At 35.5% G+C, this 13,421-nt stretch overlaps 2 protein-coding genes across 2 annotated transcripts in view; one reads left to right on the top strand and one right to left on the bottom strand.

Moving 5' to 3' along the window:
• arl15a (ADP-ribosylation factor-like 15a) overlaps window positions 1-10,207 on the bottom strand; it is a 77,846-nt gene extending 67,639 nt beyond the window's left edge. Inside the window, exon 1 of the mRNA XM_043239466.1 lies at window positions 10,101-10,207. Within this exon, the coding sequence (XP_043095401.1) occupies window positions 10,101-10,154 (54 nt within the window). The 5' untranslated portion in view covers window positions 10,155-10,207. The remainder of the gene's footprint in view (window positions 1-10,100) is intronic.
• Window positions 10,208-11,839: 1,632 nt separating this feature from the next.
• Window positions 11,840-12,853, top strand: hspb3 (heat shock protein, alpha-crystallin-related, b3). Its single transcript, XM_043239467.1, has one exon. It carries the CDS (start codon window positions 11,910-11,912, stop codon window positions 12,360-12,362), a length of 453 nt encoding a protein of 150 aa, XP_043095402.1. The 5' UTR covers window positions 11,840-11,909; the 3' UTR covers window positions 12,363-12,853.
• Window positions 12,854-13,421: the final 568 nt, after the last annotated feature.

Below are 13,421 nucleotides of genomic sequence, written 5' to 3'. Positions count from 1 at the left end.
CATCATCCATCTAAACTGTAAAATAACCCATTACTTCTAAATTGTGACTTGTTTTTCATAAGTGGACCTTAGAGAATGGTACAAAATAATTTGACAAAAAAGGTGGTCCATGATCCCTTTAAACTATATACCTTTTAAGAGATTAAAATAGTCATCCAAAAGGTTAAATTATGTTATCATTTACTCACCCTCCCTCTATCCTCATCAATCCCAAAATGTTCAGCAAGTGTACCTTGATACTGCCAAGCTACTGTAACTCCTAAAGGTACAATTTTTACTTTATCAGATCACATTATTTCCAAAACAATCACAACAAAATAAATGTATTTGTGGTATTTAGTACTGGCATTATTACTATTGTGATTATAAACATACACATTCCTAGCCTTTTCTGTTATTCAGTTTATTCAAAAGATCAACAGTGTTAAATAAACTCTTGTGTACTCCGAGAAAAAAAACGTTTCTCTATTGTGTAATGTTCAGTGTTGTTCAGGGACGGCCTATTTGAAGTCATGCTATTGTTCAGCAAGCCAAATCCTTCCTAGTCTCTCCTCAGATGACCCAGAATTTGAATGAAAAATAAGAAAGAAAAAATATTTGAGCCTCTAGGAACACATTATCTTGAAAATGCATTCGGTGAAGCTGATACCATCTCAAATCTTAATCTAATATTAAAACGCAATATCCATATCCATTTTCAAATTAGCTTCAAAAGAAAAAAGGATTTGATTTCAGTGTAAATCTAGTACAAATAAAAGGTTGTTATTGCAGCAAAGAGCGCCAAACTCACATCTGGCCAAAGGTTGGTCTGCAGCCTTCCTGTAGCACCGCAACCTCAGATGGCACATCCACTTCTTTTACAACATTTACAAAAGTTTAAAAGCAAATCAAAAGCCCCTGACAGTTTCAGGCCTAATATTTTAACCTCTTTGACACAAGAGCATGCTCATTCCCATGGACTTCTTTGTGCAGGGGTCGGCAACTTGAATGGGCCTTCATTAAGAGGAGTTTGCATCAACAGTTAATTATGCAAATGGCCATAACCCCTTCATGCGCTAGCAGGTTCCGGCTAGATCCCTTCACCCCTCATTGCCGTCCCACAAAAAAACAGCCCAAACACTGTACTCCTGAGACATTTAACATACATCCCCCTAACAACTCCTACTCAGTGTGCTTATTTCCAACTCTTCCAAATGCCACATCGACTCTTGGGCGGAGGGGGGAATCTATAATGGCAGCCATTGTGGCTTCTAAACCCCAAACAGCCTTTTTCTATCAAAGACCCTCCGGAAGACTCTTGCTGGGTGCAGCTGAATGCCCACTATAAGTCCCCCCACCCTCCTCATGGAGAGATGATGGCCTGAACTCATCTAAGGGACCAAAATAGACAATTAGGCAAAAATGCATGACAACCAATTTCGTTATTGTTTCAGTGATGGTAACGACAGGCCTCACCAGCAGACACTTTAGTTGTCTGTGCTTGTTTCAAAGGCCAAAGCTAATGAGAATTCACAGGGACAGTTCTGACATTCACCTTTATTTTCTCATCAACTGTCAGAGTTTATCTGTCAAACTGCTACACAGATTTAATGACCATCACTTATTCTTCTTGCTTCCACTAAAGTGGGTTTATAATATCCATCTAAATCGGAATCTCTTTAAAATGGTTTGATATCTATAAAGTACATAAATATAAAGACAAAAAAAAACAGGTTTATACAGCTTAAAAGACTATACAAATTTACAAATTCAATCACTTTTTAGATTTTTCAGCAACACTTCTACAAGGACGTGCACAGAAATAAATATTAAAGATATTATATATTTCAGATATTTTATAAATCAGTAATTCTGTGAGAATTTCAGTGTAATACACTGCTTCATATTACTACTTTGACTCTTTCAGGAGAAAACATTACTCATGAACTCACTTTCAAAGCAAGCACATATATTTCTGCCTCTTTCCTTTTGTGGCTTCCTGTACTTAAAATGGTCAAATACATCATGGCAACATGCGCGTTTTCACGTACTATAATTATAGTTTGTGCAGCTCTTAAAATTACAGTCACAGTAGCAAAGTAATATACATTGTCGTCAAATGTTTAGGATTAGAAATGTGCCAGTTGCCGTGAGCCGTTCATTTACTCACCACCAGATGTCCCTCTCCCATTATTCTCACACTACATAGAATGTTGCAACACAGATTGCACTCACACAGCTGTCATAAATCACACACGCACCTGAATCACATTGCAAATAAATACAAACGGGAAATCACTAAATTAACTCGACACAGGTGAAGACAATGACAATATTAACAAAAGTAGGTCACACGGAACACGTGGCACAAGACAAAAACAACAACAAAAAGTCCAAAGACGTGACACCTATACATGTCGTTTTTGTTCAACTTGTTGTTGATGTGAAAATGTATGTTTCATGATTTTAATTTATTAGATGTGCTTTTGATTAATAAAATTAAATTTAACTATTAAAAAGTAGTTGAGAAAAATAAAAATAAAAAACTGAATTTGGGAAACATTTTATTGGGTCCTAGTTTAGCTTTGCACAGAGGTGATTTACAAATGCCTTATTTGTAATAGCTTTTATTGTTTTTGTGTCATAGTGCCGAGACATGGCATCACATTATGGTAAGGGGTGTAACATTTGCGTCACACATTTAGGAATTTGGCCAATCACAGTGCACTTGATTGTTGCCCAATCAGAGCAAACCTTGCTGTTTTAGAATGATGAGTTTTGGACAAATCAACCCGTTTCAGGAAGGCTTAGAAGGGAAACAATAATGTACAGCATGTGGAAAATAATGTTTTTACATTGCATTACACCAAATAATGTTCTTTTTAGCAACATCAGTTTATTTATTTTCATGTATTTTTTTTTTACATTTTAATGCAGACTACAACATACCTGAGATATTATCTGAAAATGTTCTTATTATTGTTTACATTGAGGCTACTTCCAATTAAATATGCTTCTAAACATTAATAAATCCTAGGTAATTTCAATATTTAATAACATATTGTTAAAATAAAAACTGCAAATGTGTTATTTAATAAACTATTGCTCATTGTTAATATTATATTAATGCTTTAACTAAGATTAACTAATGAGATCTTATTGTAAAGTGTTAAAATCAAGGAAAAATCATGTCAAATCAAATCAACAGTTACTCACAAATTTTCATTTTCACCTATGAAATCATTGAAGGTACTTTATATTAAAAACATACTTTTAAATAATAAAATAAAGTTGGCTAACCATAAACGGTACATGATATACACAATACAACAAACAACCCTACCATCACATACAGCATCTCAAGTGTTTACGTTAAAAATCAACTAAAATAAATAAATAAGTGGTAATATTATTGCAGATCAGAACATAGGCCTCAAGTCCTGTATTTATGTTGACCCACACTAAGTCTAGAGAGAATTCCACCGCCTCCGCAGAGAGAGACCAATCATAAAAACCCTGTGTTGTTTGCACACCACATTTGTTTCTGGAGCCCCTTTGTTTGCTATTTTATTTTTCTTGATTTTTTTGGACCTCTCATTTCAAAAACAACAATTCCAACACTTATGTAATAGTAAACTCAAACCAGATTCAGGGACCCCACTGCCAAGCCCACCCATCTCAAGCTGGAACTCATGGCTTTAAAACACACATTCAGACACTCCAGACTGAACGAAGAACGGGAACAGCTTTCAAGGTTTTCGCAAACAGTAGATTTCAAATCTGAATATGTATGAAAGTCATAAATGTCTCAGGAAGGATTAAGTCGGATTTCATTTTTGAACTGCACTGACCTGAAAGGGATCGATTGGCCATGTAGCAGCAGAGTCTGCCACTTAGTGGTACACATACAATCTATAATGCAGACAACAGATTAAAAAAGTTTTTACACATGCTGGAGAGATGAAAAATAAAACAGAAAGAGTTTTACTGTCGTCTTGAAGGCAATTAGTAGATCTGAAACCATTTTGACATTTGAAGTTACTCATTATCAAGTTGCTACATGTAAATTATTAAAAATTGTTTAATAAAATTAAAGCTGAAATAAAACAAATTAAAACTTATGAATGAATCTTTGGCTTTTTGTTTTTAAATAAATATGTTAGCCATAACATGTGCTTTAAAACAATGGCAAATTTGCATTTACAAGATGTAAGCGTGCAGTCTTACACTTCCACCAATATATGGATCAATGAGCTTGCAGACCCTGTACTTTAGCTTCTCATCAAACTTTCTGTCCAATCAAATGCTCTCCAGAAGCTGAAGTGTGGCACCCCCTACACTATAAATAAACTCTGAAGCTGCAGTCTAAATCAGTCACTTGTTCACAGAGTTTGTATGTTCTTTTTTTATGGGGTTTTTATGCAGTTTTCTATAGATAGGACAGTAGATGGAGATGACAGGAAAGCACTAGGATGAGAAAGGAAAGGCAGGAACTGCAAAGGACCTCAATATGGGAATCAAATTCGGGTCTCTGTGAACGCAGTTGCGCTATACTGTATGTCAACACACGAACCACGAGGCTATTGTCACAGAATCAGAATTTGTATTCCCTGTGAATGGCACATTAGCACACTATATAGGGAACAGGGAACAGTTCAGACAGTGTAATGTTTTCCATTGGGGTGAAAGCAGTGTGGATTCGTGTTGTGTCACACTATCAACCTCGGCGAGCACACATGCAGCTTTACTCAACGACTCTAACCCAAACTGTGATAAACAAATGCTAAAAAAAAAGAGCAGGGCTGCTTCATATGTTTCGACCTGTCTTCCTGTTTCAGTTAAAATGACATCAATATATATAATAACACAACATATTTCAAACCATTTAAATGGACATCAAATGCAAAATTAAATTTGACATGGCGTTTCACGTGAAATGTGTTTTGACAGTGTGTGTACACAACCACAACATAATAAAAAAAATCCAACCAGTGCTTCTTTAAATTCCCACAAATCATAAGCACTTTCTCAAATCAAGCAATCCAGAGGTTGTGAGCAAAGTGACATCACTTTACACAGGGTCCTCCCATGCCTGTTGATGGACACCTTTTTTTAGCATAAGCTAAAAGCTGGAAACAGTCTGCCATTGTTTTGATACCAGATCATGTGTAGATAAGAATGTTTCCAAAGTGACTGAGATGTTTTGTTTAATGTAATAATGAACAGAGCAGCCATCATTTTGACATCTGAGCCGCTGAAGACACAGTGGAGTGCTTTTTTTAAGAGAATACACCCTTATCTAACTAAAAGCATTTATGTTTGCACAAATAATTTTCACCAGCCTGCTTTCTAAAAGATTGTCAATACAAAGCTGATTTTGCTAAAAAGTTGTTCTTGAAGGATGGCTTAGTATCAAGAAGTGAGTTTAGGCCTTAAGTTTTTTGGGGTTTTTTAGTAAATCACCAGAAGTAAGTAGTAGCTCATTATCAAATGTAAAATAATACACATTTTTATCAACATTGCTGTAAATGATGTGTGAAGCCCTTGAAACAGGACCAGGATATAATGCAAATCAGAAAAGCCAATAGGCACAATAATATCTTTTAATTGTATCTTCCCATAATGATTTCCTTGATTTACAGACAAAATCATGATTTCCTGACAAACTCTTCCCTTTCAGAGAATATTCATCTTCAATAAAAACTGAATTATTCTAGTGAAATGGAAAATACCATCCAAGTCATACAAAATCTGCCGGATTGATGAAACAACTGGACTCACTGAAAAGACATATTGAAAGACTTTAATGTTTAGTCTCTAGTACAAAACAATCTTGTTGCAATCATCAGTTCCAAGCTTTTAAAAGACTTCCCCCCTCAGTGTGGCACATCTGCATTGTAGTGCCTCCATTTCAACATGGGAAACTTCACTGATGTACGTAATAATACAGAACCAGGGAGGTCTAAATGGGTCAGAACTAGAATTTTCCAATCCTGACTCATCCACCATTCAACGCATTTGTAAGAGTTTGGCATTCAGTCTTGGTGATTTGGACTGCTTCAACAAAAGTGGTCTGGAAAGAATATTCCCAGACCTCATAAAAAGGAGGTTTAACCTAATCTTTGATCTTACAAAAAAGTATTTGGGGTTAAAGAGATTTTTATTTATTTTTTGTTCAGGTAATGGGCGTAATGGGGACTGTTTGGTTGCCAAAATTCTTCAAATTATTGTATGTTACTTTCCACAGAAGATAGAAGTCCTTTAGGTTAAAAAAACAACAATAACATGACAGTGAGTAAATTGACACAAATTTTCATTTTTGGGTAAACTTTTCCTTAAATCATCACAGTCTTGTTTAGCTTTTCACCTCTTTGATGCTTTTGTTCCTCACAAAGCAATAAATATTTAAGGAGTACAAATTAGCTTTTGGAGTCACTCCGATTAATTTAACAGCTCCTTGCTGAATAAAAGCAACACATTTTTAACAATAACTAACTGACACTTAAAACAACAGTGTATACACCAGGGCAAGCTGTCTCACCAAAACACGTGGTGCTTCTCATTGTTCTAACTCAGTGTTTTCTAAACATAGTCCTGGAGCTCCCCCAATCTCGAGTGAACATAGAATGAACTATCTGTGTCAAATAGAGGACACATGCACACTGTTCAGTCTTAGAGGTGCTCCAGGACCAGCTAGGCAAAACAGGTACGCACAGTCATTAGTAACTGACTTATAAATGATGCTTCAGTGCATCTTATAAAGTTTTCTTGCTTCGTTTTTTTCATCTTCACATCTCATTCTAGCATCCTTTTCTTAAGAGGCTAATTTTAAAGGAAGAAAAGACAAAAGAACGCACAATGGATGAAATAAGAAAAAACATGCATGCAATTTACAAAGCAACAGAAATAAAAAAACTACTTGACAATAAAAGACCATGTGATAAACAGATACACTGAACATCGGTGGACAATGAAAGACTGAAATGTTATAAAAACCAAAAAAAAAGTCCTTTTTTTGTGGCTTTTAGTTCATGTGTTCAGCAATGTAGTAGTACACTCCTAAAAGTTGCCAACATTTACTTTAAAATGAGTGGAAAATGGGCTGAAATATATGTTTTGGGTTATAGTTAATGAAATAGCACCACCAAGTGGTTCCTACACTGGAAGTATTTGAGGTTAATTTGTACAAATCTTCAATCAGTGCAACACTGTGACTGGCATTAGATATTACGTCTGTATTATTTGAAATGGTTTATACAGCAATAAAGTTTAGATTAAAGCGTTAACAATGCTGTAAATATTAACATTAAAATTGCAAGACTCTTTTTGATACACATCTGTTTGCAGATCCTACAACAATATCATGCAAAAATATTTCAAGGGATAGTTCACCCGAAATCATTTACTGGAATCATTTAATGTCATTATTTACAGAATTATTGAGAAATTGTCTTGTGATCTTTTTTAACTCAATACTTTTAACGATAGATATCTATGGTAACACTTACCAACATTTCTTAAAAAGCTTTTTCTTAAAAAGAAAAATGTTTCGTTGGAATAACACGAGCAAATAAATAATGAGGAAATTTTCACTTTTGGGTGAACTGCCCCTTTAAGTCAAAGGTAAAATCCTGACAATATCAAATGTACTCATTTTGTTTTTGGGCATTGATGCAGCTCATTTCATAACATTCATGTTCCTCATATCAGCAAGCATACTGGCATAACCAACTGGAAATACACTGTCTAATTACTGCTTTGTGTTCTTGAACAATCTGAGCCGAGCATTCTAAGAGTGTTCTCTGCAAACCTAATGAATGCAAACATTGTTGCTGTCAGTCAAACTATCAGCACAAAGGCCACCTGAAATGGAACAAACAGGCAGTTAACACACATCTCATTTGTATTCTGTACAGGAAAACTGTGCTCCTAATAACAGTGAACAAAGGTTTACCATCTCATGAACACCAGAAACAAATAAGCAGTTGAGTTCTGGCCCTAAACGCTTTGTGTAAATAAGTACATGTCAGAGTACATCAGAACTGAGCAAACACACGTGCAGTTGCGTGTGTAAATGCACATATCTACATGAAAATCTGAGAATAAAGGGGGTAGGGTGTTTAGAGTGAGAGGTCTGATAACCGATTGCCACGTGCCACAGTTTTAGACCAGGACTAAAATAGAAGGCATGTGATTTTCCCCTCCATTGCAATCTCAATAAAGGTCCTAAAGGAAACTAATGAGACGCAATAAAACCTTCACTCTCACAAGCACACACCTGAGGCTTTCACATTCTTATAGTCCTGACTGCTCTGAGAATGCAAGATCTACAATAAACCTGTATGAATTTCTTTTTTCTACCTAAACAAAAGTTTTTTTTAAGAACGTGGGTAACTGTTTCGGGACCCCGCTGATTTCATAGTATTTTTCAAGAGGGACCAGCGACTGTTTGGTTACCATAAATTTTTTTAAATAGCTTTTTATATTCATTTAGATCACCTCCTCAATTACATCTGACGGTGACACGAAACAATGGCATGTTGAGGGGAAACTGTGATGAGTACCCCCACTTAGACCGCAGTCACACATTTCCCATTACAGGACAATATTTTCCACCTTAAAGGAATAGTTCATCCAAAAATGAAAGTTCTGTCATCGTTTAGTCACCCTCGAGTAGTTTCAAATCTGTATGCATTTCTTTGTTCTGCTGAACACAAAGGAAGGTATTTTGGTAAAAAAAGTTTTCAACCAGGCTGTTTTGACCATAGTATTTTTTTTTCCTACTATGGAAGTCAATAGTGTTCGAAAACAGCTTGTTACAGACTTTCTTCAAAATATCTTCCTTTGTGTTTGGAAGAACAAATAAAACAAGTTTGGAACTACTTGAGGGTGAAAATTTTCTTTTTGGGTGAACTATTCCTTTAAATTGATTTATAGGTATTTTTTTTACCTTAGGCAAAGTTTTTCCAGCCTTATTAATTGTATGTCATGTTTTATGTCATATGCTTACGATTCCATTAAGTGTATTATTAAATAAACCAATAAATGATGGCAAATGAAACGATCCTTGTCCATTTAAAACTAAAATTGCCAGTAGGTGGCGGTAAGTCACATTTTAAATGAGCGAGGCGTCATGTCATTCATTTAGTAAGGAGGCTGTAGTTATGGGTTGTTAATCACTGACTCTCTGAATCGTTCAAAGCTAGCGTTCGAAAAACATGTGTTCCTTAGAAATGCACAACAGTTCTGTTGCAGATTTTGGTGGAACTATTATTATTTTGTTGTAAAATATAACAAACAATATTGTCAATATTGTTTTGAAAATGAATGCTATATTTAAAATGTAAAATGTTCGCTTAAAATTGCCTTTTTTTGTTGTTATTTAAAATCAATGTCACATTTACGATCATTTAGATATGTGGGATGCAGTCTCTTTTGACCACAAAAGATGAGGTAGTTTGGTTTGATTGGTTTTAATGTTGGTGTAGTATTAAATGACTGGCAAAACTCAGCATTTTGTTTACGTATCCTTTCATGTTAATAACATGAAGCTTGAAAGGTATAATTCAACAGAAGTTCATTTTTGTCATACCAGTTAAACAAAACAGAACAAAACAAAATGGCACATTTAAGTAGTAGGTAACTTAGTAGTAGGTAAGACAAGATAAATGCTGAAAGACCTAACGTCATAACAAAGAACATTTTACAATAGAATTAGAGGGGGTATTCTAACATATAAGATTCCTCTTTGACTTCTAATGTAATAGCACAAAAGTTAACCCGAGGGTTAACTGACGAAAACACCTGCCACCCTGGGGATGAACGCTTATATTTACCACAGTTTAATCATTTTTTAACTGAAACCAGTTCATGAAAGCTGTCAAACATGACTCTGTATCCATTCATGTAGATCTACATGTGAAAACTACTACAGTGTTCGTATTGCATATATTGTTGACTTTGGACACCTGTAGCTTCAGATAGCCTGTTACATTATTACACAACATAATTAAACCAAAATAAGTTTGGACAAACATCCACATAACTAAAATCAAAGAAAGTCACTGACCGGTGCATGCATAAACTGTACAGCAAAATATGGAGATGTTTGCTCAGCTTACCGTGTAAAAGCCAATCCTACACAGGGCTATTGAGAGCTGAATGTGTTCTGACATCGTCCCCAGCAACAGCGTTACCCCAGACAACAAACAAGCCGAGCTAGAGTAACTGGATGAGGACAGGAAGAGGACGGCTTTGAAGAGGGAACACAGAAAGACACTGTACGAAAACAAAGGATCAGTGGTTCTTCCTTAAATAAAAGACAGGAGAAACAGTCCTGTTCATTTCCCATTCATAAATAAACAAGAGCTAGAGGTGGGTAAATACTCAAGAAGAGAGAGAGAGAGAGAGAGAGAGAGAGAGAGAGAAAGACAACAACTAAAGGGCATTAGTAGAGAGCAGTCTCAAGAGATTATCAGCTCAGTGGCTCGTACTGCAAAATAAAACTGCTAATTGGATTAGTTACTTTTACACATAATAAATTATATAGAACAATAATTGTAAAAAAAAAAAATTGTAGATACTTTCAGGTATAAATAATCACACACATACAGTATATATATGTGTGTGTGTTTTGATGAGCTACAGCTTATATTAATGTTAAATGTGATAACAATTCTATCTTCCCCTCATTAAGAAAGGCAGTGATATTTATGAATTCCCCAGTGAGATAAAAACTCAAAAAGAGAGTTAGAAAAGTTCAAGTTGAAAGCTGATAACATTATCACAGCACGCTGCTGGTGTGTCTAAATAATGCAGCAGTTTATCAAAGTTTCTAATGTTTATCACTATTACGTGAACATACATTAGATTTTAGTCTTTTCATTCCAAAAATTCCAGTTTTATTATGGTATCCATTTGACCAGAATCACACCATAAAAAAATAAATAGTATTTTTTTATATTGATCAAAAAGAGACAATAAAAACATTTTAGACAGTAACATTACTATTTCAAACGTTCGTATGAACATCGGGTTTAAACTAAACCAAAAATAGTATAATGGTTTCCACAAAAGAAATCTTATTATCCAATCAGTATATTAGAATGATTTCTGAAGTAGCTTTACATAAACAGCCCCAAACATTTGAACAGTAGCGTACACTCCCAAACAAGCATATAAATCCAAAGACCGAAGACATAAACAAACTGTAATTCAGGCCTATGTTCAGCCAGTCTGATATTTCAGAGGCCCCTTGTCACCAATTAACTATGGCATAACAAACGTCCAGCATCTATATGTACTTATAATAAACATCCACTAGGTGCCAGCATTGGCTCATCATTCAAATCTACTATCACAGTTCAACTTGTCAACATACTAAAATCATACGCAAATATCCTTAAAAATACTACCAATATCCTTTAAAGTCCATGTATAATATTTTAATATATTTCAAAATGCAATGCTTTCCTGTGACAGCAAAGCTACTTTTTCTTCAGCCATTAGTCCATTAGTCTTCAGTGTCACATGATCCTTCAGAGATCATTCCGACATGTTGATGTCCTGCGCAATATATTATTTTTATTATTAGAATAAAACTAAAAACCATTGTAGCTTAATAACATTTTAGTAAAAACTGTAATAAATCCTGTAACATTACAAAGCATTACTGTCACTTTTTGGCAGTTTTTTTGTATCCTTGTCAAAACAAATAGAATGTGCCGTGCTTGTTAAGCACAAGCTTCCAATAGTAATATGAAGAAATAATTTCTCTTTGCCTGCTCTAAAAATGGTCCGCCCCATTCCTTGCCCAGAAACCTAAGCTGAGGACTGTCTTTTAATAGCTTTGGTTGGTCATACTGGCATTGCACTACTCCACATTCACTACACAAAAAGCGAATGAAAAGGGAACCTCTGCACCCGGTGTCATGGCAGGAGAGGGGATCACTATTTCCCACGGAATAGCAAGCCCAGGGCGCTACCAGGACCACTTCAAAACCCGGAATCTCACTGAATGCACTGAAGATCACCGACTGTTTGCCCTGCCAGGACCTGAATGTTTGCCGGTTAAAATGGACACTGAGGGGGGTCGAGCAGACAGCGAGGACGAGGATTCAGGAGAGCCACTATTTCAAGTACTGCTGGATGTGACTCAGTTTAAACCAGACGACATCCTCATACAGGTCTTTGAAGGGTGGCTGCTTATTAGAGGTCGGCATGGGGTGAGGATGGACGAGCATGGCTTTGTGTCACGAAGTTTCACCAGACAGTATCAGCTGCCTGACCGTCAGCTCCAGGCAGGGGACCTCAAAGCCATGCTGTGTCATGACGGGATTCTAGTGGTGGAGACCAAGGACCGATGGTGGCCAGCATGTGATTAGGAAAACACAGTGACTTAACACCATTCGTCGTGTTAGTTGAACAGTGTTGTTGTGATCAGTTAGCCGGTAAAGCTATCACATTCTTTGCTGGTGAATGACAATTCATTCATTCATTCAATTTTGCTTGATTTTGGGTGCCCCCAGTTGTTCAACAATAAGCTTGATTGGCTGCATAATGCATAGTGGGACAAAAAATAAATGACTCATATCTGTTCATATTTCTATAGATAACCTAAAATAAGTCATTAAAAATAAGCATCAAGTGCAACAGTTTCCTTAAAGGAGTGTAATTAAAATGTACGATTACATCTCATTATGTCATTCTGCAAGCACGTTTATCAGCATGCCAATACTATAATTCAGCGCTACTGTATATTTAGGAATTGTTTGACAAACCTGTTTAGCACAAAAAGTAAACATGCCGGCCGGCATGACCTCATAATACTGGTAAAAACAGAAACCTATTCTTTGAGTAAAGAAGTTTTAACGTTTCTTGTTTCATACTGCTGTTTAATTGCACATACATAAGAGAAGATGATAAAATGACTTAAAAATCGCTTATATGAAAGAGATTCGCCTATATAGTGATGTCTGTATCGTTAACTATTTCTTCTTTTGAATCGAATCTTTTAATGAATTGGTTGAAGCAATTTACAAACCGCTCTGAATGAATCTGCCTGAATCGACAAAAAGAGTCGATTTTGACATTGACCGTTTCCTATTAAGGGAGTGAGTTGCCAGGCCATCTGAAGCAGAGATTAGAAACAAAAAATGCGTTTATTTTAAAAGTATTTTACCTTACGAAATAAAACGTTTTGTAAAATGTTTTGTTCAAAGATAAATCCGCTTTTGTTTAGGCAGGACCAGTATTTCACGTTGCAAAATAAAACGTTTTTTTTTTTTTTTTTCAGTTCAATGGGCTAAATGAAAATAAATGTTCAATGACATAAAACGAGCCGCGCTTGAAAATACAGCTTCAGGCGTTGAAATTGAACATTCAATTTCACCACATTTCATTTCCGTCAGTGATTACTAATGTTTGAAAAATTATTACAATTA

Source organism: Puntigrus tetrazona, chromosome 5 (genome assembly GCF_018831695.1).
Source record: "Puntigrus tetrazona isolate hp1 chromosome 5, ASM1883169v1, whole genome shotgun sequence".
NCBI lineage: Eukaryota > Metazoa > Chordata > Actinopteri > Cypriniformes > Cyprinidae > Puntigrus > Puntigrus tetrazona.
The sequence above is the reverse complement of the archived record's forward strand: the minus strand, read 5'-3'. Positions and strand labels throughout refer to the sequence as shown.

Coding starts and splice junctions, on each gene's coding strand:
- hspb3 (XM_043239467.1), top strand. CDS start 11,910: ATGGCAGGAGAGGGGATCACTATTTCCCACGGAATAGCAAGCCCAGGG.